The sequence below is a fragment of the Canis lupus genome, chromosome 9 (genome assembly GCF_003254725.2).
Source record: "Canis lupus dingo isolate Sandy chromosome 9, ASM325472v2, whole genome shotgun sequence".
In the NCBI taxonomy this organism is placed as follows: Eukaryota; Metazoa; Chordata; class Mammalia; order Carnivora; family Canidae; genus Canis; species Canis lupus.
Window position 1 is genome coordinate 25,386,662 of NC_064251.1, and position 27,237 is coordinate 25,413,898.

The 27,237-nt window shown below is 48.3% G+C and overlaps 2 protein-coding genes and 1 long non-coding RNA gene across 12 annotated transcripts in view; 2 read left to right on the forward strand and 1 right to left on the reverse strand.

Moving 5' to 3' along the window:
- The window catches only part of CDK5RAP3 (CDK5 regulatory subunit associated protein 3), an 89,439-nt gene that overhangs the window by 22,510 nt on the left and 39,692 nt on the right, over positions 1-27,237 (forward strand). The window contains exon 1 of one of the 2 annotated variants that reach the window (XM_049114763.1): positions 1,962-1,967. The exons of the other annotated variant lie outside the window; for it this stretch is intronic. Coding sequence (XP_048970720.1) covers positions 1,965-1,967 — 3 coding nt within the window. The 5' untranslated portion in view covers positions 1,962-1,964. Of the gene's footprint in view, positions 1-1,961; positions 1,968-27,237 lie in introns of those variants that run through there. 2 annotated transcript variants of the gene reach the window in all.
- LOC112655605 (uncharacterized) overlaps positions 189-27,237 on the reverse strand; it is a 33,006-nt gene continuing 5,957 nt past the window's right edge. For 4 of the 7 annotated variants that reach the window (XR_003133809.3, XR_004818744.2, XR_004818746.2 and 1 more), the window contains exons 3-9: positions 18,229-18,353; positions 14,799-14,887; positions 11,459-11,650; positions 11,014-11,052; positions 5,098-5,923; positions 2,902-3,108; positions 189-2,802 (exon numbers count right to left, since the gene is read on the reverse strand). This is a non-coding gene — a long non-coding RNA (uncharacterized LOC112655605). Of the gene's footprint in view, positions 2,803-2,901; positions 3,109-5,097; positions 5,924-6,128; positions 6,346-11,013; positions 11,053-11,458; positions 11,651-14,798; positions 14,888-18,228; positions 18,354-27,237 lie in introns of those variants that run through there. The other 3 variants (XR_004818745.2, XR_003133808.3, XR_004818748.2) reach the window with 3 other exon arrangements.
- Positions 1,902-26,766, forward strand: SP2 (Sp2 transcription factor). 3 transcript variants are annotated; one of them, XM_035720822.2, is made up of 8 exons: positions 11,802-11,862; positions 15,362-15,438; positions 16,144-17,118; positions 21,858-21,920; positions 22,385-22,697; positions 23,835-24,009; positions 24,233-24,426; positions 25,506-26,766. In XM_035720822.2, exons 2-8 carry the CDS (start codon positions 15,376-15,378, stop codon positions 25,604-25,606), a joined length of 1,884 nt encoding a protein of 627 aa, XP_035576715.1. In that variant the 5' UTR covers positions 11,802-11,862; positions 15,362-15,375; the 3' UTR covers positions 25,607-26,766. The 3 variants fall into 3 exon arrangements, with proteins under 3 accessions (XP_025296577.1, XP_025296578.1, XP_035576715.1); XM_025440792.3 differs by lacking the exons at positions 11,802-11,862; positions 21,858-21,920 and adding an exon at positions 1,902-1,979 and having other exon boundaries at positions 15,359-15,438; XM_025440793.3 differs by lacking the exons at positions 11,802-11,862; positions 21,858-21,920 and adding an exon at positions 1,907-1,979.

Here is a 27,237-nt window from a genome sequence, read left to right on the forward strand (position 1 = left end):
CCACCGCAGCTCAGAGCGCGTAGCACGGGAGTCAGAAGGGCATGTAAAAATGCAGTGGTAGCGAATGAAGCGCTCTGCAGTCTAGAGGAGGAAAAAGCTATGGCTCAGGCGGAGTTACGTGTTCAGGCTTTGAGCAGGGTCTTGAAGGATGTATAGGAGTTTACCAGGATAAAGTAGGACAGTTAATAGAAGAGTAAGTTTTTAAGAAATGTGGAAACTTGAGGCAAAAGGGTACGATTTGTAGGAAGAGAATAGGGTGGGGGAGGAAAGATAACACAAGTGGCTGTGAAGGATATTGTTCGCCTCCTAGGAGTTTGGGGCTTTATAGCCAGCATAGTGAGTCAATGAAGGATCTTAACGAGAGGAGTGACAGCTTCTAAAGTCTTGTTTAAAAATAACATAAAATAAAGTCTTGTTTTTCAAAGGCTAAGGCCAGGAGGGTAGACAGCAAGAGAATATTGGCATTTATTCATCAATTCCTATGTACGAGGCATTGGCTCTGTATTTTATGCCTCCAACCCTTTATGATAGCGTTTTTCAAACTGCCAGTCATGAAAGGAAGGAAGGCAGAAAGGAAGGTGGGGGGAGGGGAGGTGGAGGGAGGAAGGAGAACAGGATAGAAAAATACCACCGTGTCACGGGTAGGAAGGTTTAGTATTGTTTGCGGAAACTTTGTTAGACATTCTCGTGGGAGGGTAAGTGTACTGTATCAGGATTCAAATGTACTTCTCGCTGTGATTTATGGTTTAAAAAAAGAAAAAAAGAAAGAAAGAGGGCAGCCCTGGTGGCCCAGCGGTTTAGCGCCGCCTTGGGCCCAGGGCGTGATCCTGGAGTCCCGGGTTCAAGTCCCACGTCGGGCTCCCTGCATGGAGCCTGCTTCTGTGTCTCTCATGAATGAATTAAAAAAAAAAAAAATTTAAAACAAAAAAAAAAAGAAAGAGAAGCCGCTGCCCTGGAGCAGTCGCCTGGCGGTCCGTAAGCGGAAGGCGTGGACTGCGGAACCGGAGCCGCCTCCTTCCCGCCGAGGGCCGTGCGGACTCCCACGCACGTCACCCACCGAGGGAGGTGGGGCAGGGCCGATTCCGCCCACCCGAGGCGCTGGTCGGAGCGCGTATGCCAGGGGTGCCCTCCAGACGCACCGCATCCGAGGACGAGCGGCGGTCCCGGGAACCTCCCTCCAGAGCGCTTCGGGTGATGGCGGGGGCCCGCCCGGGGATGGGGGCGTCGCCGCAACAACCAGGCGAGGCCCGACGCCTTCTCGCAGGAGTGTCGCGTCGCCGCAACTCGCCGCTATTGTGCGGGGGCTCCGGTGCCTGGCGGCACAAAGTCGCCCGGGGGCTCACTTCCCAGCCCGGAGGCGCTGCAGGGCGCGGGACTCCTTGAGGCGGGTGGCTTTCCACTCACCGGGCACGGGGCTCGCGTGGCCGCAGAGCAGGAGGCCCCTACCGCACCAGGGCGACACCGGGTTGAGGTGTAATGTAGGTACTATTTATAGGGCATTTCTGGGCCTCACCCTAAGGACTTCTGATTGGCTTCAGGGTAGATCTATCACTCATCTTTTGGGTTCGAGGTGGGTGGAAGGTCAACCACAACCAATACAAAACCACTCCTCAGCTAAGCCCCTCCTTATCTAGCTTCCTGTTGCTGTCCATCAACCACCTCGCGGGCGGGACTTTGCCTCCCGCCAACTGGCTGGCGAACACGTCGATCACTCTTCAGTAGGTTTCCGGTTGGTGCCCTCTACCGTCCATCAGTGACATTTCACAGGCCTATTGGCCAAACCAACGTCGCTCTAGATGCCTCTCTTTGATTGGTTGTTAGTGCTGTCGGTCCCCAATGTTCTGGGCTCTTATTGGTGAACGCTGCCGTCGCTCGGGCGGTGGCGGGCTCCGGGATTGGCGGGTGCTGGGCGGGCGGTGTCAGGCTCTCGGTGGCGGCGGAGGCGGCGGAGGCCAGGGAGGAAGATGTCGTAATGAGCGGTGGGTCCTGGCCGCTGCCGGCGGGGTCTTCCCGGCCCCCAAGGGTCGGGAAGACGGGCAGAGGCCGCAGGGACGGGGAGCCGGGGCCGGGGGTTCCCCCCTGGGGCCGGGCCTGGCGCCGGGGCCCGGCTCCGGGAGGGGCGGGGGAGGGAGGATTCCCGCCCGGAGGAGGAGCGGGGCTGGCCAGCCGGGCGGAGGCACCCGGAAGGGGGCGTTCGACTCCCCGCCCCCTCGGAGCCCGCTGGGCGGGAGGGTGGCGCTTCCGGGGGCTGGCGAGAGGTGCGGGCACCCGGGCGGGCCTGGCACCCCCTCTGCCCGGTTGCCGACCCGCCCCAGTGCTGTCCTGCCCGTGGACGTAGCCTGGGTCTGCTCCGAGGAGGCGGCCGACGCCCCTCGCGCTTGCCCTGTGTTCGGGGGACCCTCCTGCACTCTGACTCTAGGTGCCCCCCGGCGATTCAGGGCCCTCCCGAGTGCAGAGAGGGGCAAGGGAATGCTTGAAGTGCAGGCGGCGCCAACCACATGGGCACTGCCGGGCATAGAACCCAACCTGGTTCCCGATATCTCCCAGTGGAGAGATGGTGTCAGGACACGAGGGCACCTCGTAGGGCAGGTGACTTCTCGCCTTAGACTGCAAAGTGGGCAAAAACCTCCGTTTAATGTTTTCACTTGGGTCCTTGAGCACCAGCTACGTACATGCAAGTTCTTACCAGAATTGTGAGCCATTTAAGAACTTGCTGACAAGAATTCCCAAACTGTTTGCTGATGCTCTGTCGGGGGGGGGGGGGGGGGGGGGACTGCTGAATCCCAAAAGCCAGGCGCAAACCTAAGGAGTGACAGAGGAAATAAAACAAAACGGATACTTACTTTCTTCCTCCACCCCACTTCCATTCCCATTGCTGACTTAGGGTTTTCAGCCTCCTACCCGTGCTTCTTGGCTTATGTTCCCAGTGGCTTTCTAATTTTAGTTGAAAAGGAACTGTGTCTTCTCTGGGCAATTGAAAAACCTGTCTTCACTGCATTCCTTGGTTTTGATTCTTAATTAACTTGATTCAGTGGAACTTCCTCTGGCTTTTCTCAAGGCACATTCTCCCAAAGTTTTTCTTGAGGTTACTTCTTGCTCACCTGTTTCCTAGAGAAAGGGAGGGAGGAGCTAGTAGATCTGCTTTAAGCAATGAATTGGTTCATGGTCCCCCATGACACTGATTTTAAGGGATGCTTTATGGGTGAGGATTGTTTCAAGGCACACTAGACTGCATTATCTAAAATTGATATGCTCTAACCCAGAAGGCATTAAGTATCATAATGGAGGACTAGGTGTTGAGTTGGTATTTTGGATAAGATTTTTTAGGGCTAGAACGTTTAGGGTGTTGACCAGTTCACAGAGAGGCTGTTAAAGGAACAGTGGTGGAGTCCACACCATAGAAGTCATTTTGATTAATAACACAAACCTGTTGTCTGCAATAATGAGTGTAATTGCAGTGTCTTGTTTTGTCTTAAATTCTTGTGTGCAATGAAGGGGGTGAATCTGTCAGACAAACTAGCGTTGGGCTGGTGATGTCATTATTCTAGTGGCTTCTAACAGGCATTAATACCTGTTGGAAATGAATTCTCATTGGCTGGGGCCATTGGTAAGTTTTCTAATTCTGGTTCTTCCACTTGGTTGTGTAGAGGCTTAACCTCTTCATTTGAAAGCAGCAGCAACAAGAAGAAAAAAAAAGCTGGTCTGACTTGATTGTGGCCCCCCCTGAGCTGAAGACACAGTGTCTTGCCAAGGAGACCCAAGTGGAGTCAGTTCATAATCAGATCCTCACCTGACTGCTGTGCAAGGAGACCTGACTCTAGGAGGAAGAGTTTAGCATTAGTGTTGACAGCACATAGACTGGCCAGTTTGGGGCGGGCGGGGGGGGGGTGTTTTGTTTTGTTTTGTTTTTCTTATATTAAAGTTTGGGCCTCTGGAGGCCTGAGAAGAAGCTGTAAGATTTTGGCAAATATCTGGGTAAAGGAGCTTTAGGGCGTAACAGCAGATAGGGTAGTTCATTTGGATATCTTGGCCTTGAGCTTCCTCATTCTTCTGTTGATTAATAGCAGCCCTCTGGAGAATTTGCAGGGTCCCTGTAGCCTGACAGTCCTTTGCCATAGGCATGTGATAATTCCTGAGTCTGCTTTAAGCAACTATTGCCCAACCAGGGCCCTTATGAAGACATTCTAAACTTGGTGCTGTCATCTAGTAGACCCTGGTATTGGCTTGAGTTCAGCAATCTCTAAACCTTTGTCACCTCATTTCTATGATGTGAGTGTAGCACATTCTTTTATGACTTGTCTTCACCTTCTTCATTCTGTTTACACACAAACTGGAAGCTTTGCCTCCAAGGATTGAAAAATAGAGTGATTCTTTTGGAGCGGGGGGTGGGCAATGACCACAGAATGAAATATGCAGAGGAACACTGCTTTAAAGTACGTATGTAGTATAAGAAGGTGTAGAGATGTGAACACTTCTGAGTTTAAGTGATTTTGTGGTCCAGTTGAAACCTTATGGGCTAAAGATTTGAAGTAAAATCTATTTGGAGAAGCTCCAGTACTTTCTTAGGAGTTTATTGGGTGATGCACTTGGATGAAGCTATCCTTTGGGTAGCTTAACTGGATTAAGGGACTTCTAGTGAGTTCATAAACTAGGAAAACTTGGCCTACATGCTGGACCACGTCAGTACAAACCAGACTAGGAAATGGACATCATTACGGAATGCATTTGCTGACGTTTTTGCTTATTTGCTTTTTGCTGTAATTAAGAGGGTAATAACATGGGACATTACCAACTCAAGGGCATTGTCAGCCTAAGTAGAGAAGGAATTAGAGGGGTAGCCCTGGTGGCGCAGCGGTTTAGCGCTGTCTCCAGCCCAGGGCGTGATCCTGGAGACCTGGGATCAAGTCCTGCATCGGGCTCCTTGTGTGGAGCCTGCTTCTCCCTGTGTCTCTGCCTCTCTCATAAATAAATAAATAAATAAATAAATAAATAAATAAATAAATAAATAAATAAATAAATAAATAAATAAATAAATAAAAAAAAATATAAATAAATAAATAAATATTTAAAAAAAAGAGAGAAGGAATTAGAGATCACCCAGGAAGAGATGCTCTCAGGTGGCACTGGTAGATTTGTTCTAGTTGACAGGATTCCAAAATGGAAAACGGATTTTTCTGCTGCCTCATGGGCTGCTGGAAAAGAGAACCCACGAGTAAAGCTCAGTCAGCCCTCAGTGCTTGGGGGAAGCCATGGCTTCCACTTTGTGTCTAGGAAGTGCTCTTTCTGAGTGGGTTACCATGCTTCTCATCAGGTGGCTCTGGGCTGGTGTGCTTTGGCGAGATGAGCTCTGCTCAGGACCAAAGGAGTGTGAAAAGGCTGAGTGTCCAGTTGGGGTGCTGCTCAGTCTGTCCCCATGAGCTGCTCTGAGCAGTGTTGAGATGTCAAGGCTGTTTTTGTCACAGGAAGAGCACGTGTGCAGGCCCAGCTGTTTGAATGCTTCCTTTGGACACCTCGTTCCCTTAGCTACAGTTTATTTCAGCTTCAGAATGGCGTGCTGTACCTGGCCAGAAGCCTCACCATGTCACAGTGCTGAGGTTTAGCTTGGGTGACTTGTTTTTGCTACTAAGGGCTCTGAGATGCCATTTTGTCCTTATGCCATGACTTCGGCTGTTAGATGGCTTCTTTCATCTCAGCCATGGGGTGGAAATGGCCCCGGGAGCCAGCAGCAGGCACTGGCCTGCACACTGCCAAATGTCCTCTTTCTAGAGCTTCCTCTTTGGGGTATTTGTTACTTCTCCTGTGGGGCTCAGTGGAATCACAAAGCAGCTTCTCAGAGAGTGTGACCAGCAGGAAGGGCTGTGTGATTGGAAGTGGAATATTTCTGCCCCTGGTAAGTGTCTAACTGAAGTCTTCTCAGATTAGCCTAAAAACGACCAAAACATTTCCCAGCTTTCAGAACAGTAAATGGTAAGGCTGCCCTCTCTTCCCCCCGGGGAAATGAAGTCAGCACTCATTTCAGAACCAGTCCACAGCTGGGGTGACTCAAATAATTGTGCCAAAGCAGAGAAAACACTTGTTTGTACAGAATGCCTTTCTGGGGGGGGGGGGGGGGGGGGGGGGGGGGGGGGGGGGGGGGGGGGGGGGGGGGGGGGGGGGGAATATATCTTGCTTTCTTATTTTCTTCTGTTCTCCAAGACAGCTCTGAGGCCAGGTATTCTTTGTACCATTTCCTGGGACTGCTCTGTCAACGTGCAGCTTTCACCATCACCACTGCTGCCCTGGGTTGCCACTCATTTCTCCAGAGTCCTTTCTGGGACTACTAGGTGTGACCCAGGCAGGATGAAACTAGCAAATGACAGTAACATTTTGAGGAGAGGTATTCACATAGCAGGTGCCCTCTTTATCTGAACTCATTCAGAAAAGAAGTCCTCCCCCATCCCAATATATATTAATTGAAAGAAGCATTGAAATGTGGTGCCTGGCATGTGGTTATGAGGTATGGGCTTGGAGATACTTGCCCAGGAGCAGGACTGGACTGTGCTGGTCCACACACAGGCACTTGTCCCCTCATGAGGTGATGGGTAGGCTTGAGAGTTCCATCTGGGACTGCATCAGCTGAGCTGACCTGACAAGTGGATCCCAGCCTCATGCCAGGACATGCACATCTGTGGGTTTTCTTAAACTCCATTTAGGCTATTCTGCTCTGCAGTCTCCAGGATTCATTGATTCATCCATTCAAAAAAATATATATATATACTAACCACCTACTATGTGCCAGGTAGGAAGGATATAGCTGTAGGTAAGGCAAGGGGAAGTCCCTGCTTTAGGAAGCCTATGGCTTAGTGGGTGATGATAAATAAGTAACTACTCGGTATTAGATGATGGGAAATGCTAAGGAGAAAAACAAAACAGAAGATAGAAGAATGTGAAAGGGTGCGATATATCGGGTGGTCAGGGAAGGTTTCAGTGAGAAGCTGAGTGAAACCAGCTGGAGGGGAAAGAGTCAGCCACTCAGTCTAGGGTTGGAGGCAGAGGGCGAGAACTCAAGCAAGGACAACAGCAAATGCAGAGGCCCTGAGAAGGGGCCAAACCTGGCATGTTGGAAAACAGCAGGGAGGCGATTGTGGCTGAAGCAGTGAAGGGGAGTAACAAGATAGGTCAGAGGGGTCACAAAAGACAGGTCACATAGAGCTCTTATGTGTCCTGCTGGGAACTTTGGTTCTAACTTTGAATGGGAGAGGGGATGCTGCTGTAGGGCTCTGAGCAGAGGAATACCATGATCTCACTTAAGTGTGATAGGTCTCATTCTGGATGCATGTCAAGAATAGACTTGATGGGGAACAAGGTCAGAAGCCCAGCTAAGAGGTTTTTGCACTTAACCAGGGGAGAGATGATGCAGATCTGAATCTGTTTGATAATAAGAGGTGGTGGTGAAAGCAATCAGGTTCTGAATATATTTGGAAAGTAGAACCAAAAGTGTTTGCTGACTGTCAGATGTAGAGTACAGAAAAAAAGAAGGGGCAAGGATGACTTGCAGAATTTTTAGCACCAAGCCACTAGAAGGACAGAATTCCAATGCCTTTGCCCAATGCCTCACTGTGCAGGGAAGCTTGAAGGGGACATGGAATTAGGACAATATCAGGGGTGAGTTAGACTTGAGACGCTCGTTAACATACCCAAGTGGAGACGTCAGTAGGCAGCTGGATATACAAGTCCACAGATAGAAATTTGGAAGTCGTCATTATGTAGAACCTATATATTGTTGGTTTTTAAAGCTGTGAGGCAAGATGAAATCACCCAGGAAACAAGTGTAGACAGAGGAAAGGTAAATGCTGAGCCGGCACCCTGGGGCCTACCAACTAATTAGAATTTGAGAGGAGAGGAGGACCCAGCAAAGGAATCTTCGAAGAAGGAGATAGAGAGGTAGGCCAGCCTAGCAAGTGTGTCTGAGAAGCCAAGTGACGGAAACTGTTTCAAGGAGAAAGAGGGGTCTGCTGTCAAATCCACACATAGACCGAGGCCGAAGAGTCAACTGTGAGACTCAGCAACGCGGAGCACAAGCAGTTTTTGTGGCATGGGCAAAACCCTGGAGCAGTTCAAGAAGGGGTGGCAAGAGGGGAATCAGAGGCAGCAATTATGGGTCGCTCTTGCTAGGGATTTTGCTTGAAAAGAAGATCTTAGCTGATGAACGGAATTTTAACTTCCTGATGGAATCGTGGGCCCACATAAGAGTCCTGGGCTGAGGTTGGGGTCAAAGGTGGGCACAGGGAAGATAGGATGGCTCCTGAGGTGTCTGGGTAGAGACAAGATCTTGTGCACCCCCCTCCTTTGGCCTGAGGCATTAGCAAGCCACCACCCACAGCTGTCTTCCTGTATTAGAAATTGGTGAAGTTCTTTGCACCCTTCTCTTCTGTATGGTTATTATGGTGCTGGAGACTTGCTTCTCAGCGGTTTGGAGTCTTTTAACTACCAGTGTTGCTGCTGCTCCCTCTAAGCAAGCCAGTTCTCTTAGCTCATTCACGAACTCCCTTTGAGGTCCAACTTTGTTCTCTTAAACCAGCCATGGCTTGCTTTTCCCTTACCAGCTCTAAATTCTTCCAGGCCAGGCAACTGGGAGAGACTGGGCTTAGAAACTGTTTTGTTGGCTTCCGGCCCAGCTGAGCTGACCAAAATAGCCAGCAAGGCTGTTTGTGCAGAGTGAAATTCCTCCAGGGGAAATACCATAGTGTATTGCCAAGAAAGCCATGGTAGGAACCCAGGAGGAAGAACAAAAAAAAAAAAAGAAAAAAAGAAAGAAAGAAAGAAAAAGAAAAAAAAGCCAAATACCCTCAAGGTCTGGCTAAGGAGTTTGACCCAAGTTCTCTCCAGAGTGAAAAGAGCTTCTTAAAGCCTATTGTGGTATTTCTTAGGACTTCTCTCATTCCCTGTGTCTCAAAAGCAGTGTTCTCAAGCAAAAGACCAGTGGAATGGCCCTCAGTCTGACGGCTAGGGCTTTGGGGTCCTGTTGAGGCCTCTTCCTGTTACCGGTGCTCCCTGAGCCAGCTGATGGAAGGACCCCTAGGACAGACACCCCTCCTTGCTCTGTGACAGGGCTAAGTGCTGGGAAGGGGGTGTGGGGCCTATGCACTGGCACATAGTAGGGACACTTGCCCCAGACTTGGGGAGCTGGGAGGAAAGAGGTCAGGAAGGGTTTGCCCTGAGTAAGTCATAAACTGAACTTAAGAACCTCGGTTAGATAAATGAGAGAGAGAGCAGGCACATGTGCATGCACGAGTGTGTAAACTTAGGCTCCCAGTGAGAGAGAGCAAGTCAAAGTTCCAGAAGTGGAAAACACTGAAATGGAAAACACTGACCTGCTTGTAGGAAAAGTTGGAAGAGAGATAAAGGAGAGGTAGAGAGGGGAGGGGCAAAACGTTTTGGCTTTTACAAGTTTATCATAAGATCATCTGGAAGCTCTTGAAGGGTATAATCAGAGGAGTGGCTGGATGGGATTTGCATTTTAAAAATTCTTTTGACCCTGATAGTGGAGGCTGGAGAAGAGCTGGCAAGGCCAGAGGCCTGGAGAGCCATTTTGAAGGGTTTGGGCCATATTCCAGGCTGAGCGGAAGGTGATCAGTGCCAGGGTAGTGAATGGCGAAGGGGATGGAGAGCGGTGAGTGGATTGGAAAGAGGTTTATATTCAGGTGGTAGAATCATGAGGACTCGAGTCATTGGCGATGAGGATGATGTTCAGGTTTCCTTGTGATTAGAAATAGCAGAGAGGCTGGTTGAACCCAAGACTCATTACCCATCCAACCTGCAGGCACTGAAGGGCCCCTGGGCTATGTGCTGGGCATGGCAGTACAGTGCAGTACAGACTGACCTGACCTACCCTGGGAATCCTCCTGTGAATATCCACAGACATTAAGCCCATGATTATTTATTGGGTGGTGAGCATTACCAGAGGGGTTAACCTCCTTTCAGGGGTCTGAGTAACTAACGGGCCGGATCCATAGTGGGCTCTCAGTAAGTTTTGCTGGGAAAAAACTGGGCTGAGACCTGAAGGGTAAGTGTTAGCTAGTGATGAGAGAAGAAAGAGCTCTGATCAAGGAAAGGGCAGTGGCAGAAATGAAAACTTCAAGGATCTGGAAGAGGCCCTGTAGAGGCGAGGCTGGGAGTGAGAAAGCTGGGGGAAGAATGGGCAAAGGTGACAACTCAGTGTGGGCAGTCCTGTGGCTCCCCAAGTGGAAGGCCTGGATGGACCTTCTGCCACCCAGGAGACCAGGAATTGTCAGTCTGTGGAGATTACCTGAAGCCACGTGGGCGGGCATGGTCACTGGTGGAACGGGTGTTGGGTGAGAAGGAGGGTGTTAAGGAACAGTAGGATTGAAGGGTGGCAAAAGGAAGAAGAGGCAGAGAAGTAGGAGAAGATCTGTGGGAATTTTGAAGAGGAGGGCATAGTCAAAGGGTCAAGATCTGCTGAAGAGGGTCTGTTGGATCTAGCAATGAGGAGGTCCTTGGTGACCCTGGCAGGAGCAGTGTCAGCAGAGAGCTGCTGCTCAGGGAAATAAGCAAATGAGAAAAGAGGGGAGCAGTAAAGTGCTGGCAGCTTTTCCACCAAGTTTGGCCAGGGAAGGAAGACAAGAAGGGAAGACTGTAGCTGGAGGGGATGGCGGTGGAGATGGATGATCTGTTTGTAAAAAGCCAGAGACTCAGAGGATGCCCTTTCTGCGGGTGTTGGAACTAAACTGGCTTCCGGTATGGGGAAAGGAAAGTCCAGGTGGTGCCATCAGGCCCTAGACCCCACCCCCAACCCCCAGTCTGAAAGCCTTGCTTGATGCAATTCGAAGTTTTCCGCGGAGCCTAAGAGAGCTACTGTTGCTTGTGTAATAAATCACCATAAAACTTCATGAGCCAGGGGACTGCTGGGAAAGTTTTAGCCAATCTGAATTAATGAAAAGTCTGAATGACTGAACTCTGAAAGGAATGCAGCTTTTCTTTCTTTACTGAAAATACTCAGTAAATCCCACTTACCAGTGTTGCTAAATGTCGGTTTCAGTGACCGGATGTAAACTGTTAAAAGCAAATGGTACGATTAAAATGGTAGGAGTGGTATAAAACAATTACATGATTATGCCCAAGAGTCCCTTTGAGTCTTCTTACACTAGTTAGCCTCACTTTGAGTACCATGAAGACAAATTTAAGCACAATTTATGTCCAAATTACACGTTTTAAAATATAAGGTTCCAAATTAATGAGGTTCAAAGTACCTTTGATCAGAGTCTTGCAGCTATGTATCTACATTACTTCTGAACCACTTTTCATTTCCAAACACCCAACTGGCAATGCTTCTCTTTTCCCTTTCATGGTTAATCCCAGAATATAATGCTGCAATGGCAGGGAGATCAGTCCCTTTTCTGGTTGCCCAGGCCTGCAGCCCCAGGCCACAAAGCTCTGAGAGACACTAGGAGATACTTACGTTGATTTGAAACCCAGAGGGTTATTTCAAGAGCCAGCTAGGTAGGAAAATGAAACCAACTGAAATGGTAGAATGTCAGGCACCAGCAGTTGTGCAGCTTGCTTCAGTAAATCGTACTCTTAAGTTCCTCACTGAAGAATCGCTCTGAACCTAGTCCGATCTCCATACCGTTTGAGTCTCGGGTAACAACGCCTGCAAAGGGAGAAAGCAAATAGGAAAGGGAGATGAGTAAGGAACACAAGACCCCTTTTCATTTCATTTACACTCTGTCCTGTTCTAGGGTCCTTCCATTTCCTTAGCAGAAGATGTCTGCAGGAGAGTCAGTCACCAATTTTAGCTAAGTGAACTTGAGCCCAAGGGGAGCCTCCTGGGAGAACCCCTGCCTTCCCTTCCCAGCAGTGGCTGTAAGTAACTCAGCTTGTGTTCTTAATGGCAGCGTGGTCTGAGGATTTAAAAAAATCTTAAAGATTCAGTCCAGCTTCCTACACCATCTAGACATCTCATTTCCAACAGAGACACACATCCTGCCTCTGTCTAAATGATTCCAGAAAAGGGAGAACATTACCTCAAATGGCAACTGATCCCATTTTTTTAAAGTTCTCCCTTCTATTAATTTGAAATCTGCTTTTTTTTTTTTTTTTTTTTAAAGTAAACTCTATACCCAACATAGGGCTCAGATTCATAGCCCTGAGATCAAGAGTTCACAGGCTCTGCCTACTGAGCCAGCCAGGCACCTCAAAGTCTGCTTTCTTGATGTTTCCACCCCGAAGTCTTTGAACCACATATGGGATAAATGTCCTGGTGGATATCACCAGTCCAGCATCCTGGCCACACCATCACTGCTGTCCTCTGAACAAGCTCCAATTGAAAATGCCCCTTGCAAAATATCCCTCAGAACAAAACCTGACACTCCAGATGTGGCTCAAATGTGCAGAACACACCAGGATGATTATTTTTATTCCTCTATGATTGAACTTTTGAAAATTCAGACCTAGATTGCAGTAGATTTTTGGCAACCACATCTAGATTCTATTACCTCTCATTTAGCTTTGAGTCAAACCCACTGGGGCTTTTTCACGGGAGGACTGCTATTAAGCTCTATTGTTCTGTCCTGTATGCACGTTTTTTTTTTTTTTTTTTTAACCCAAGTGCAGGATGTACTCAACTTCAAAGTTTAAACCACTATTTATTGATGATCCAATGTGCTCACGGCTCTCCATAGTAATTATTGACGCCTCCCAGAACCCCAGGAGGATGCTGTTCCCTCTGTCTTCCCGATGGCACAGTGAGCCTGAGAGGGAAGCTCCAGCCACCCCACTGATGATGGCATGACTCCAACCCTCATTTAAGTCTGGAGCCTTATGCTCTCAAGCACAGCACATGCTAGTTTTTAAAGATCTCTTTGAACCCTAATACCAACACCCATTTTATTTATAATCCTCGGTTTGTGACAGCTGCCTGCTTGGTCTTTGCATGGTTTTCCAAACTTCGGTGGTGGATCGAGTATTCTATAGGCACATTTTCCAACCTCTAGGGCACAGAACCAATTTTAGTGAGTCACAACCAGCATTGAAAAAAATGAAATAGAGTAGAAAAATATCCAAGTCCATCACACGTAGTAAGAGCAGATTTTATTTCAGGAAACTCACTGCATGAGCATAGAACAGAGAAGTGTGTGGGTGCATGCATACTGGGTCTTGATGTAAATTGTTTTTATAACTGTGGTTCATGTTCTAAATAGTTTGAACACTACTGCTCTAAAGGAAAAATGTTTTTGAGTCATCTTAGATTGTTTTCATTATAATGCTGCAACTTAATTACGCACATAAATCTGTTTATCAACTCACTGATCTAGCTCCTATAAAATTAATTAACTACCAAAAAGCCAGTAAAAGTCACATCAGCAACCTCATTCTGGGAGATTGACATTTGATCGAACCCGTGTCACTACTGTTAGCATGAGGCACGGTAGACTTGACACCTCAGGCTCCTTGAGTTTCCCATGCCTCTACCCTGCAGTGTCTAGTGCCAAGCAACACAGTCCTCCCACGCTTCTGAAGAGCTGTTCTCCTTCACTTTGCACAGATGTATCATGAATTAAATGTACAGAATTAAGTTGTCTTAATTAGCCCACGCAGTTAGAGTGGTGCCACTTGGCAACAGTACAGCTGTAAACACACGCACAGGCCCTGAAACAGGCAAAGCTTGGCAAAGCAACGGTCACCCAGTCAGTGTATGTTCATTTTGAAAGGATAACCATCACAACGTACACAAGAATAAAACATGCTGGGCAGAAAAAGCATTAGCCTCCTTAGGAGAAGCTGCAGACCCTTGTCTTGGGAGCCACCCCTAGTTTGAGACAACCCTGATTGACCTTGCAGCAGCAAACCACTCAGGATGTGTGGATCTCCGCACTTTTAGGAGGAGGCACATTTGGCTTGGCCTCCAAACCATACTCTCCTGCCTGCAGTTTTTTTCCCTTCTTATTCATAAGAATATTATGAAAATTTCAGTCAGATGCCTTGTTGAAATAAAATACAGAGTGTATACCCTTTCCTTGATGTATCCATGCAAAACCTCATGAAAACAGCATGATTCAGTTTTTGCAACCCTGTGCCTTCTTCCTTAGGGTCATTGTTGTCTTCAGTAATTATAACGTGCCATTCAGTCTTGTTTCTAGGATTTTGCCAAGGATCAGTGTCTGTAATATTTCAAGATCTCCCTATACGATTTTGTCTAGAGCTGTGCTTTTGGCTTCTCACACAGTTTATTTCTCTGAAATAATAACCTTGTTTCTGTACTTCCCAAGAGCTACTTTCCAAAGGTTAAGGATGCGAGTCTCACTGCCTAGTGTCCTTTTCCTTAGTGATTTATGAACTACAAGATGGCATAGATTCTTCCCCACCCGACCCCCAAATTCTCATGATTTCCATTTTACTTTAATTCTTTAAATCTGATTTAAGTTCAGAGTAGACATTCCCTTCATTACTTCCTCAACGTTCCTTATTGTTCTTTCTTAAAGGGGGGGGGGGGCACAATAGGGTATATTCATTGTGGGAAAATGAGAAAATCCAGAAAAACAAGAAAAATTCTTGAAGTCAAGCAAAATTCTACTGCCAGGAGATAATAATGGGTCTTAACGTTTCAGCATTTTCAAAGACATTTCCTGCTGTGTTCACATATAGAAATATGTACACATTTAACAAAAATAGAATTTACTCTGTTTTCATTCTCATTATATTTAGTCATTAGTTCTAGTCTTGGTGATGCCTTTGGGGCCATACCTGTTAGCCTATGTAAAGTCACTGAAAGTGGTTATCCACATGCTCAAGATCATTACCTGGGCTCTGGTACCTTTGTGGTGAAGGCTGAGCATAAAGCACCTTAGATCTCCTTTCTCGTGGAGCAGGTGTGTCTTTGTCAGGGATCCTAGGAGAGAAGCGACTGTCAGCCTGGCATTTGGCTATAGAAGGAGTGAGCAAGGAGCTTGGGTTAGATCTAGAGGATTAACCAGAGGTGCAGGGCTGGGATGAGGGCGGCTCTCCTGCCCACCAAATAGGGATTCCATCAACCTAGTTAGAGTTAGCAGTACCCTGTAGAGATTCCTCCATTGGATGACTGAAGCTGGTCTCAGCAAAGTCTTGTGTCTTCCTGTTGTCCCAGGCTTTATGATGCCTAGAGACAAAACCAGCTGCCCTCCCAGCCCAGGATGGACAGATCGGAGGAGAGGAGAGAAGGCCACCCACCGAACAAGATGTAGGGTTGCTAACCTTGAGTGGGGAGGCATTAGAAAAGGTTGACCTCTTGGAGAAGCAGAGAGAGGCAAAAGGAGTACCTGAGGCCAATGGGCTTGGGTTCTGTTTGGGCCTCTGGTGACTTATTCAGTCTCTTTTCTTCCAGCAGATCCACAGACCAGCATGGCTGCCACTGCCGCTGTCAGCCCCAGCGACTACCTGCAGCCCGCCGCCCCCAGCACCCAGGTGAGTGAGCAGTGGGTTTGGGTGGGGAGGCAGTGCTGCATCAGCCTGGAGGCATTCTCTGAAGCTGACATTAAACCACAGCTGAAAACTCTGTACTGGCTTCTCTGTAAACACCCTGGGACATGACCCCTGGGAAGATTCGGTGGTTCATTTTCTCTCAATGAAGAAGCCAGGGCCACTTACCTGAGGTGGCACAGTTGAGTTGGGAGAAAAGCAGGATTAAACTCCAGGTCCCTTCCACCAGACCCACTGACCATAAAAGGGAAATAGAGGCTGTGTCCCTACAGTCCAGAGGCTCTGTCCTTGTAGCCTCGAAAGAGCACCCTCCCCACTTTACCTGAGTGTTTATTCTTCCTCCCTTCCTTCCTCAGCTGAGGAATCAGGGGCCCCTCAGCCCTCGTGATGGGCCAATGGACTTCTGCCTAAAAGCTGAGGATGATTCTGTGACCCCTTGAGAAACACGGGTAGTGGGAAAGGTGTTTGTTCACCTTGTTATGGGGGCTTCTAGAGAGTTCCCCCCGAGAAAGGCACTGCCTACCCTTTCTCCCTCAGAGAAAGAGGAGATAGCAGGGAGAGGGAAGATGCTAGCACCCTGCCTACCACAGAGGTGCCAAAGAGCCTGCCAAGAGGAGGAGACCACGAAGGGTAGAGGGTGGCTGGGCAGCAGGTTCATGTCTCACTTTTCCTCCGCTCGTTCTCTCGCAGGATTCCCAGCCATCTCCTCTAGCCCTGCTTGCCGCAACATGTAGCAAAATTGGCCCTCCAGCTGTTGAAGCTGCGGTGACGCCGCCTGCTCCCCCCCAGCCCACACCACGGAAACTCGTCCCCATCAAACCTGCCCCTCTCCCTCTCAGTCCTGGCAAGAATAGCTTCGGAATCCTGTCCTCCAAAGGAAACATCCTTCAGATTCAGGGGTCACAACTGAGTGCATCCTATCCTGGGGGGCAGCTCGTGTTCGCTATTCAGAATCCCACTGTGATCAACAAAGGGACCCGATCAAATGCCAATATCCAGTACCAGGCGGTCCCTCAGATACAGGCGAGCAGTTCCCAGACCATCCAGGTACAGCCCAGTCTCACCAACCAGATCCAGATTATCCCTGGCACCAGCCAAGCCATCATCACCCCCTCACCATCCAGTCACAAGCCTGTCCCCATCAAGCCAGCCCCGGTTCAGAAGTCAAGTACAACTACCACCCCTGTGCAGAGTGGGGCCAATGTGGTGAAGCTGACGGGTGGGGGCGGCAATGTGACACTCACTCTGCCCGTCAACAACCTTGTGAACACCAGCGACTCTGGGGCCACCACTCAGCTCCTCACGGAGAGCCCCCCCACCCCTCTGTCTAAGACTAACAAGAAAGCCAGGAAGAAGAGTCTCCCTGCCTCCCAGCCCCCTGTGGCTGTGGCGGAGCAAGTGGAGACGGTGCTGATTGAGACCACCGCGGACAACATCATCCAGGCAGGAAACAACCTGCTCATTGTTCAGAGCCCTGGTGGGGGCCAGCCAGCTGTGGTCCAGCAGGTCCAGGTGGTGCCCCCCAAGGCCGAGCAGCAGCAGGTGGTACAGATCCCCCAGCAGGCTCTGCGGGTGGTGCAGGCGGCATCTGCTACCCTCCCCACCGTCCCCCAGAAGCCCTCCCAGAACTTTCAGATCCAGGCGGCTGAGCCGACGCCTACTCAGGTACCACACTCACCCTCTACACCCGCCTCCCTCTCCTTCGCACTGAATGGCTGACACTCTGTTCCCCCTGGCTTGCTTTAGAAGATGATACTGAGGCAGCTGCTGATTTGACCTGAGTGCTAGGAGTCAGCATCATCTGGGGTCAGTAGTAAGTGGCCATTTCTGCTGACATGTGGGCTCTCTTTGGTTCAGGTGGTTATGTACTGCTCATCCTTAGAAATCGGATAAGACATCCCTATATACCTATATTGTCCACTTTTTCTTTTTGGAGAGTTTTTTGGAGGGTGGTTAGAGGACAGATACGTATTTTTTAATAATAAAGTTTATTTTTTACTATAGAATCACATACAGCAGCAAGAATGAAATCTCAGAACCATAGAATTTGATGTAAAGTAAGAAAATTAATAAGAAAATTTTGGTCATTGTTAATGGCAAGAAAAAAAGTAGGAAGACACAGCCCAGCTTGATGGCAGGAACACTTAGGCTAGATCCATCTGGGATGTTAATAATTCAATAAGAATGTTATTTGGGGCTTATATTAAGGTGCCATACTACTCTGGAATCTATTTGACTCTGTGAGGTGGTTTTATTCTTCGTGTATGCCTAGTAAATGCCAGAGATTATGCCCATGTTGCAGATGGAGAGCCTGGAACTCAGAGGAGTTAAGAAGTTTCCAAGAGCTCATGGGGCACAGGTGACAAGAGGCAGGATTCAACCCAAATTTCTGACTTTAAACCCCATGCTCTTTTCTGCTTTTCACCTTGACTTGCTACGTCTTGGTATGGCAGGTGCTACCATTAAAATTGAGGACAAGGTGGTTGTTGTTTTTAAGGATCTTTTTTAATATAAGAAAGTAGTTCCTGCCATTGAGGAATTTATAATCCAGTTGTCTGGGGAGAGAGAACTGAGGCATCACAGTGAGTGACAGTAGGGAGTTGTGTTCTTTCCAGGTGGACAAGGAGTGCCCTTGAGATTGAGTTATGGACATGGAAGTCACACAGAAGGAAATCTGAAGCCTGCCCTGGAATCCTCCCTCCTTGGCATATCATGTATTGCCAAGTGATTTTCTTTAAGTTATTTAAACCTATCAGGTTCCATTACCAGACTTACCTTATAGATGAGGAACTGGAGTGATAGCTGCTCAGGTACACACATCCTTGGCAGAAACCTCCCCTCCCTTCCCTGAGGTCCCATATCTTGAGATTGATGGAGGCAGGGCTTAAACCCAGGTCTTCCTAAGGAAATAATCATACATATGCAGAAAGTTTTAGCTACAACATTATTTTTTAAAGGTGACATATTTTTCCAATATCCTGAGGTGCTGTATATTACACAACTAATACTCTATTAACTGTAGATGTAGGCAGTTTACAATCTTATAGCTAAATAAATTCCTAAAAGTGGGGCAAAGGATATGCACATCCCTCCCCTCCCCACAAAGGTATTCAATTCACTGTCAGAGATGGGCAGTCCACAGCCTGAGGTCAAATCTGGCCCACCCTTCTGTTTTTGTAAATAAAGTTGAATTAGAATACAGACATTGGAATGCTCATGTGTGCTGCATTTGCACTACAAGGCAGAGACCTCATCAGTGACCTGCACAGTTTAAAACATTTACTATCTGCCCTTACAGAAGAAGTTTGCTGACCCCTGCTCTATATTAGGAACACAAAATGTTCCAGTAACAGAAATTTCAGATACACAGGAAATAGCAGTAATATGCAAAAGGAGCACGGTGAGATTTGTTTCTTCATTAAGAGATGACAGGAGGCTTATTTCTTTGCTTTTAACTGAGAATCACGGCCCCAAATAGCCCAGGAATTAAAAATAAACCTAGTCAAAATCACAGCAGGATTTTTTTTTTTTTTAACAATAACTTTTTGCTCCTGGATCATTTGAGTGTAAGCTGCCACCATAGTCCCTGCTTCCAAATGTTTTATAGAAAGTGTCTCATTATTACCTGCAAGGACATTCTGCATAATAATATAACCATCAAGCCTAGGAAATTGGCAATGAAACATGCTAATATCGTTCATTCCCCAATCTTTACTTGATGTGCATGACCTTGACACTTTCGAAGGCTTCAGGCCAATTATTTGGAGAATGTTCCTCACTTTAGGTTTGTGTGATGTTTCCTCATAATGTGCGGATTGTGCTTTCTTTTTTTTTTTTTTTTGTAGAAATATCACAGGTGAGATGCTGGGTTCATTCTCACTGTATCCTAAAAGGGGTGTGTCATTTCAATTTGTCTCAGTATTGATGGTGATTAAAGTGATGTTCACCAGATTTCTGCACCTTGTTTTCTGTGTAACAAGTTAGTATTTTGTAGGGAGATACTTTGAGATTATGTAAATATCCCATTCCTCATCAGACTTTTCCCTCCACTTTTTTTACTAAAGAGATTTTCTTAAAGCTAATATTTCAATCATTCGTTCATTCATTTATAGATTTTATTTATTCATGAGAGATACACAGAGAGAGAGAGAAAGGCAGAGACATAGGCACAGACAGAAGCAGGTTCTCCATAAGGAGCCCGAAGCGGGACTCAATCCCAGATCCCAAGATCACAGCCTAAACCGAAGGCAGATGCCCAACCGTGGAGCCCCCCAGGAGTTCCTAATGTTTCATTTTAAAAGAACTTTATATTCACAGAAAGGTTGCAAAGGTAGTACAGATGGTGTCTGGTTCCCTCCATCCTCTCCCTTGATTTTCCCCTTTTTGAAACATTGTACATTACCAGCTAAGTTTGTCAAAACAATGAAACTGAAATTGGCACATTTGGAAGTCACCAGGTTTTCCATTTGTGCCCTTTTTCTGTTCCAAGATCCAGTCCACATACTATGTTGCACTTAGTGGGCATGTCTCCCCAGGCCCGTCAGGGGACAGCTTCTTGGTCCTTGTTTTCCATGATCTTGGCAGTCGTAAGGTGTATTGGTCAAGTATCCTACAGGATGTCCCCAACTCTGGGGTTATGGGCTTTTGGAAAGAATACAGAGGTCAAAATGGCCCTCTCGTGTTATATGAGGAATACGTGACGTCCATAGGACATTTTGGCAGTCATGATGTTAATCTATATCTCTGGTTAAGACCGTGTTTGCCAGGTCTCTTCATTGTAAGTTGCTACTCTTACCTTTCTCTGTTCTTTGGAAGGGAGCTGCTATATTTCTCATCTTCAGGGGTGGAAATTACGGTCTACATCTTGGATGAGAAAGTATCTACGTAATATTATTTGGAATTCTTCTAGAAGGAAAACCTTTTTCTTCTTTGTTCAGTTTACTTATTTTATCATTTATCCCAATAAGGGCTGATGTATATTTATCTTATACTTTGGGTTATAATCCAGGATCATGTTACTTATTTTATTGCTCACATTGTTCCAGCTTTGGCCGTTTGGAGCTCCATGAGTTCAAGGATACATACTTCCTTGAGTATATACCCCCTGGCATACTCCCACCTCCCCCACCCCCCAACTTTGAGATATTCACATACTGTGAAATTTACTCTCTTAAAGTGTACAACTCAGTGAGTTTTAGTATATTCACAGAGCTGTACACCCATCCCTATGGTCTAATTTGAGAACATTTCCATCACCCCAAAAGAGACCTTTAGTAGTCACTCTTCATGTCCCCTTTCCCCCAACCTGCCCTGGCAGCCACAAATCCATTTTGTTTCTGTGGATTTGCCTGTTCTGGACATTTAATTTAAATGTAATCTTACAACAGGTGATCTTTTGCAGCTGACTTCTTTTACTTAGTAATAACGGTTTCAAAGTTCATCCATGTTGTAGCAGATGTCAATGCTTTTTTTCTGTGTATTTCTTAGCTCCAGCCCTGGGATCAACCGTTCTTCTCATTGGAGAGTGTGTAACAGGTGTTTAGTTCTGCCATTCTTTTCTCCATTTGTTTATTTATGTCAATAAGGACTATTAGGTTCCCATTTTCTTCAGTGGGTTATAATCCATTAGTATTAATGTTTTTTATGTTCAGGTTATCCCCCTTTGGACAGGGGGAGCTGCCTCCCCCCACATACACACACAAGCAGGCTCCTGTGCCCTTTTCCTACATTATCCGTGTTCCTTGCGTACCTTCTTACTTTCTGGTACCACAGGTGTTCCACACTCTACTTGTACTTTCCCTGCCCCCAAACTTGGAATCAGCTCTTTTTCTCTAAGGAGCTCTGGTTCCTTTTAGTTGAGCATGATATTTAGAAGCAAAGACCAGGGTGCTAGGTAAGCTCGGTGGCCCGGGAGTGTTGCTCCCAGCGCTTCTCAGTAGACACAGCCAAGAACTATATATATATATATATATATATATATATATATATATATATATAGACACACACACACACATATGTACACATACATAATGGCTGAGTAGATAGAAATGGATATAGACACACACATACACCTACATATATATACACATTTATATCTATGTTCCTCTCTTTATAGCAAAACCCCAGAGTTTCCACCAATGTCTGATTCCTGTCCAGTGCCACGCACTTCATTCTAGCTTCTCCCTCTCTGTATTTGTAACTCTCTTGTGGGAATCCTCACTTCCTTTAGCCTTAACATTTTCCTTTCTGGATCTCAGTTCTCCCATGTGGACACACTCCTCAGCCTGCTGGGGTGGGGACAGCCGTGCCTGGCCACTGTCCTCACTGCTCCACAGATGCCCTCCTCATCCTACTCTGGCTCCAGCATGCATATCTTTAAGACTTTTTTTTTTTTTATCTTTAAGACTTTTGAGACACATTCCCAAATTTCCCTCCAGCAAGCCCAGACCACCTACACTCCTCTTAATGTGAGTACCTGTTTCCCTGCTGTCTCACCAGCAGTGAGCATTATATTTTATTTTTCCATCTTTGCCAATCTGAGGCAGAGGACTCCTTGATCGTGCCTCCTAAGAGCTTTTTTCATTTGTTTGATGGTCATTCATGGTGCACCTTCTGTGACGTCACCATTTAGTTGCCTTCTAATTCTGAGGGCTGGTGTTATATTTTTCTGCATTAAGTAAATCCAGTGTTTGGTTTCCAGTCAACAATCAGCATTTGCCACCTTAGTACAGGAATGCCATTGGCAGTGTGTGAATATAGGTCTGGGCCAGTTGGAGAAGACGTGGATGGATCAGAAGGCATCCCCCAAAAACTTCTCACTTGGGCAGTGAAGGTGGTGACACTGCATTCAAACATGTGCAGGGGTGGGGGGTAGGGGTGAGTATCCCAGTCTCTCCTGGGACACTGACCTTTTTTCTCTGGCCCTTCCCAGGTCTACATCCGTACGCCTTCAGGTGAGGTGCAGACGGTCCTCGTCCAGGACAGCCCCCCAACAACAGCTGCAGCCACCTCTACCACCACCTGTAGCAGCCCTGCGTCCCGTGTTTCCCATCTGAGCGGGACCAGCAAAAAACACTCGGCCGCAATTCTCCGGAAAGAGCGCCCCCTGCCAAAGATCGCCCCCGCTGGAAGCATCATCAGTCTGAATGCTGCCCAGCTGGCAGCAGCGGCCCAGGCCATGCAGACCATCAACATCAACGGTGTTCAGGTCCAGGGTGTGCCTGTCACCATCACCAACACCGGCGGTGAGGGAGGGCCCCTCGGCCAGGGTATGGGCAGCAAGCCTGTTTGCCCTACCCAAGGGAACTATGGGCCAGCCTGGGATTTCCAGTAACCACAGCGAGGATAACTGCTCATCATTTGCCTGATCCCTTCTAGCTTAAGAGTATGTCCACTTAGTCCTTACAGTTGCCCTACGAGATCATTTAAGATCTATGTTGGCCCCACCTGACAGCCAAAGATCTTAAGTAAGATGGAGAAGTAAGATGTACTCAGGAAAACTCTCCAACTAATATACACATGCAAATTAGTCTGGGACAGACTAGAGAGCTGTTCAAGGGAGGTTCCAGTAAAGGGACTTGAAAATAAGGCTTTTAGAAGGAGACAGCCTTGAGTTAAGGTGGGAAGGAGAGGAGGGAGCCTGTGGCAGAAGGAATGGCTGGTCCTGCACTCAGTTCAGTGCTAATATTTGGTAGTATTTAGTGCACGAAAGTGCCTTGCACCAAATCAAAGGAATATTGTAGCCACCTAGCAAAAATGGTTCCTTGCGTTTCAGCTGGGTGTTCTTTAACTGGGTGAAGAGCACTTTTCAAGGTAGTGGGAGCCCTCTGAATCTCTTCTCTTCATCCTTAAATGAGTTTATGGCACTTATGCATCATGCATTTGGTTTAAGGGCATGGGATGAATCCATTCAGAGAGACACAGTGTTGGGTCAGTGACACTGCCCCTGCTTCAGAATAGCTTTATGTAAGTCATAGAGGACTTGGTTTTGTCCTGTTTTCTCACTCTTAGTACCAAAAATCCCTGGAGACCTTCCTGATAGCAGAGTTGGTATCTCACGAGGGCCTCAGGTTGGAAGAGTTTCCAAAGAAATACTCCAAGACAAGCCAAGACAGGAGCCTTCCCCACTGAGGTCACATGGGCAGTGTCCTGACTCAGGACACTGAGTGTGACATTGACTGCCTGGGTTCAAATCCAGGTCCTACCATCGATTAGCTGTGACCTTGACATACGTTGTTGGGCCTCAGGTTCCTCAAGTGTAAAAGTGGGAAAATAGTATCTGATTCACGGAGTTATTAAGGCTAAGCAAGTTAAGACATCTGAAGCCTCAGAAAGGGTATCTGGCTCCCACACCCTCAACTGTGCCCTCCTCTGGCCCACAGGGCAGCAGCAGCTGACAGTGCAGAATGTCTCCGGAAACAACCTGACCATCAGTGGGCTGAGCCCCACCCAGATCCAGCTGCAGATGGAGCAGGCCCTGGCTGGAGAGGCCCAGCCTGGGGAGAAGCGGCGCCGCATGGCCTGCACATGTCCCAACTGCAAGGATGGGGACAAGAGGTAATGGGGGGTGAGGGGGAGGGCCCAGCCCACCAGCCTGGCACATGTCCTGTTGCCCCAGCCCTTCTCTGGAACACAGACAGGAAGGGGATGAGGTAGCAGCTCCCTACCACCTGTCCTCCTCACTTTTTCCTCTGCCCTCTGACCTGTCCTCGAGTCCTCTCTCCATCCTGCCCCGCCTCGCATTTTCTACCTCCTCCCTTTCTCGGCTTCCCATTCCCAGGTCTGGAGAGCAGGGCAAGAAGAAACACGTGTGCCACATCCCTGACTGCGGCAAGACTTTCCGGAAGACATCCTTGCTACGGGCCCATGTGCGCCTGCACACCGGCGAGCGGCCCTTTGTCTGCAACTGGTTCTTCTGTGGAAAGAGGTTCACCCGGAGTGACGAGCTCCAGCGGCACGCCCGCACCCACACAGGTCTGTTGGCCTTCCCCCGCGGCATCCGTCTCCCCGGCCCTGCCATGACAGAGCTACCACACTGAGCGGGAGCTACACACCATTCTCAGGAGGTCCAGGACTACCCAGCAAATTCTTTCAAGCCAGCCCTTTAGTGCAGTGCTTTCTGAAGGGATGGCATTTACCTGCCACAGCCTTCATGACTTCTGCCCTAGCCACACGGTTTTCTCTCCAAGAAGCCCTGACGTAGAGTGCCGGGCACTGCACCATGTGTTCTAGCCATGAGCTAATTTAATCCACGGAACGACACTGTGGGGAGGGCTCTTGGTGGTGCCCATTTTACCAAGGCATGGAGAGGGGGCCGGGTCACCCAGCTAGTGACTGGTGGAGCTGGGTTCAACCCTGGGTCCTCTGGTTCCCAGGTCCACGCTCTTAATCACACTTTCCCACATTGCCTTCCCTCCTAGTGTTTATCAACTGACTTTCCTCACATCATTTCACTCTTTTCACTCATTTGTGGCCAGTGCCATGTGTTTGACCCTGCAGCCATGATATCAGAGTTACAGGTTTTAATGCACTGGCAAATAAATACAGAACTCTAGATAGAAAAATGTTTGTCCATCTACCATCTAACACTGCTGCGGGTTTCTCCCTTGGGCCACAGCACACGCTTTGAGAACTGTTGCTAGAGCAAGAGGGCCTCTGTGAGCAGACCCTTATCCTGGGACAAGGATGGGGCTGGTGGGGGCCAGATCGCAACCTCCCCCTCAGAGGCTAAAGAGTAAATACTCAGAACGGCAGCTGGCAGGTCTGCCAGGAAGGGGCTTTCCTAGGACGGGGAAGACATGGAGCCAGGGTTAGTAATAGGGACAGAGATAGGAAGGAAGCAGGTGACAGCCCTACATGGGAAGAGCCCTGGGTGCAGGTACTGGGCACGAGTAGGGCTTTTCAGGCAAGGGACAGGGTAGACTGGGAAGTGACACCACATGGGGGTGTGGAGAAGGGAGAACCGCCAGAGGCTCTAGGTGAGACCACAGGGAGCAAATGCCTGATCAGATGGGCAGGACAGGATGACAATGATGTACATCTTGTCTTCTCAGGGGACAAACGCTTCGAATGTGCCCAGTGTCAGAAGCGCTTCATGAGGAGTGACCATCTCACCAAGCATTACAAGACCCACCTGGTCACGAAGAACTTGTAAGGCCAACTGAGGCGGGCGGCCCCGAAGATACAGTCCCTCATCTGCATCCTGCCTGGGCCCCTGGTGGAAAGGAGCCCCCTCTCCTTCCCCTGCCCGGGCTGCCCTGGGCCACCCTCCGCCCCTCCCTTCTGTTCTGCGACTGTCCCCACAGGAAGGGGCTCTGCTGCCCCACACTGGCCTCTTCCTCCAGCCCCTTGGCTCCACCCTGGCCCTTCCATCTCACCTCGAGCTCCCGGCCTGCCCAGACCATGGACGTTGGCCGCGCCCAATGAGACGTTCTAAACCAGGACGAGTGGGAACCCTTATTTCCAAAGGAAAAACATGAATTTCACTCCGTCGAGGAGCAAAGTGAGCCCCCCTCAGTCTTCTCCCCCCCAACACTGCCGGAGTTGCATCGTGCCATGTCTTTCTCTCCCCTGCCCCTCCCAGGCCCCGCCAGCCACCTCGGCCACCCTGGGCCCCTGCGCCCAGGGTGCCATTGGCATCCACTTCCGGAGAGGCTCACGGGGCTGCCTCCACTCCACATGCCCAGCCCTGCCACAGCTCTCCTCCAGCACATTCCAACTTTCTATTTAAAAAGTCAAGCTCCCCACTGATGCCCTCTTTTTCTATGGAGAACGTTGCCTTATATTCTACTTCAGATGATGAACACTGTGTATTGTGTGTGCTTTACGGTTTTATTTAATTGCTCCCTTCCTGTCCTTGTTATTCACCTCCCCCACACCTGCTTCAGTTTAGGGTTTGGGGGGCAGTGATGAGCATATGGATTTTTTTTTCTCACTCTACCAATTCTCTTTTCTCAATGACACAGCATTTCACTCGAATCTGGATTCAGATAAAAACGCCTTCACCTCTTGATCCTCTTCCCTCTCCCCCTCATCCCACCCCAGCTGGCCCCAGCCCTACTTGTGTACAGTGTATATTGTATAATAGACTATTGTGTCTACTACATGTTTAAAAACATATTGCTTGTTATTTTTGAGGCTTTTAAATTAAACAAAAATCCAACTTTATTTTTAGTTGTAACTGCTTGAGGTATGTTTTATGAATTAAGTGACAGATTTGTTATCCTTTATTAACGATGTACTTTGTTGGTCAGCAGTGGGCTGACAAAAATTTTTTCTTGCTAATAAATTTAGTTGCCTGAGGCAAATCTGCAACCAGCAGTACAGCTTCTTTTATCTTTTACCTGGGAGAACTTGGAGAGGAGGACTCCGGAAGAGGGAGCCCTGGCCTCTCCCAGCAATCCACATGGGGACCAAGGCAGGACCTTGCCCTCCTGGCCTCAGCCCAAAAAGGGCAGCAGCCACACAGACCTCCTGGTGTTGGCACAAGCCCCCAGAGCACCAGGATGGGACCTCCGGGCAGGGCCTAGCATGGGTGTTCCTGCTTCTCTGAGCCAGTTTTGCTGGCGCACACTCTGCCTGCAGACTCAGGTCACAGCGATGCCTTCCTTCCAAGCGAGTGAGTCCCTCTGCTCAACTCCCCAGTCCCTGGAGGAAGGCTTTGGCCTGAGAACCTGTTTGTAAGAACTATAGGGAAGAGAGCCAGAGGAACCTTGGCTTAGTCACCTCCCAGAGGCTAGAGAGTCTGGAGAAAAAGTAGTTCCCTAAGGCCAATATACTTTCCCA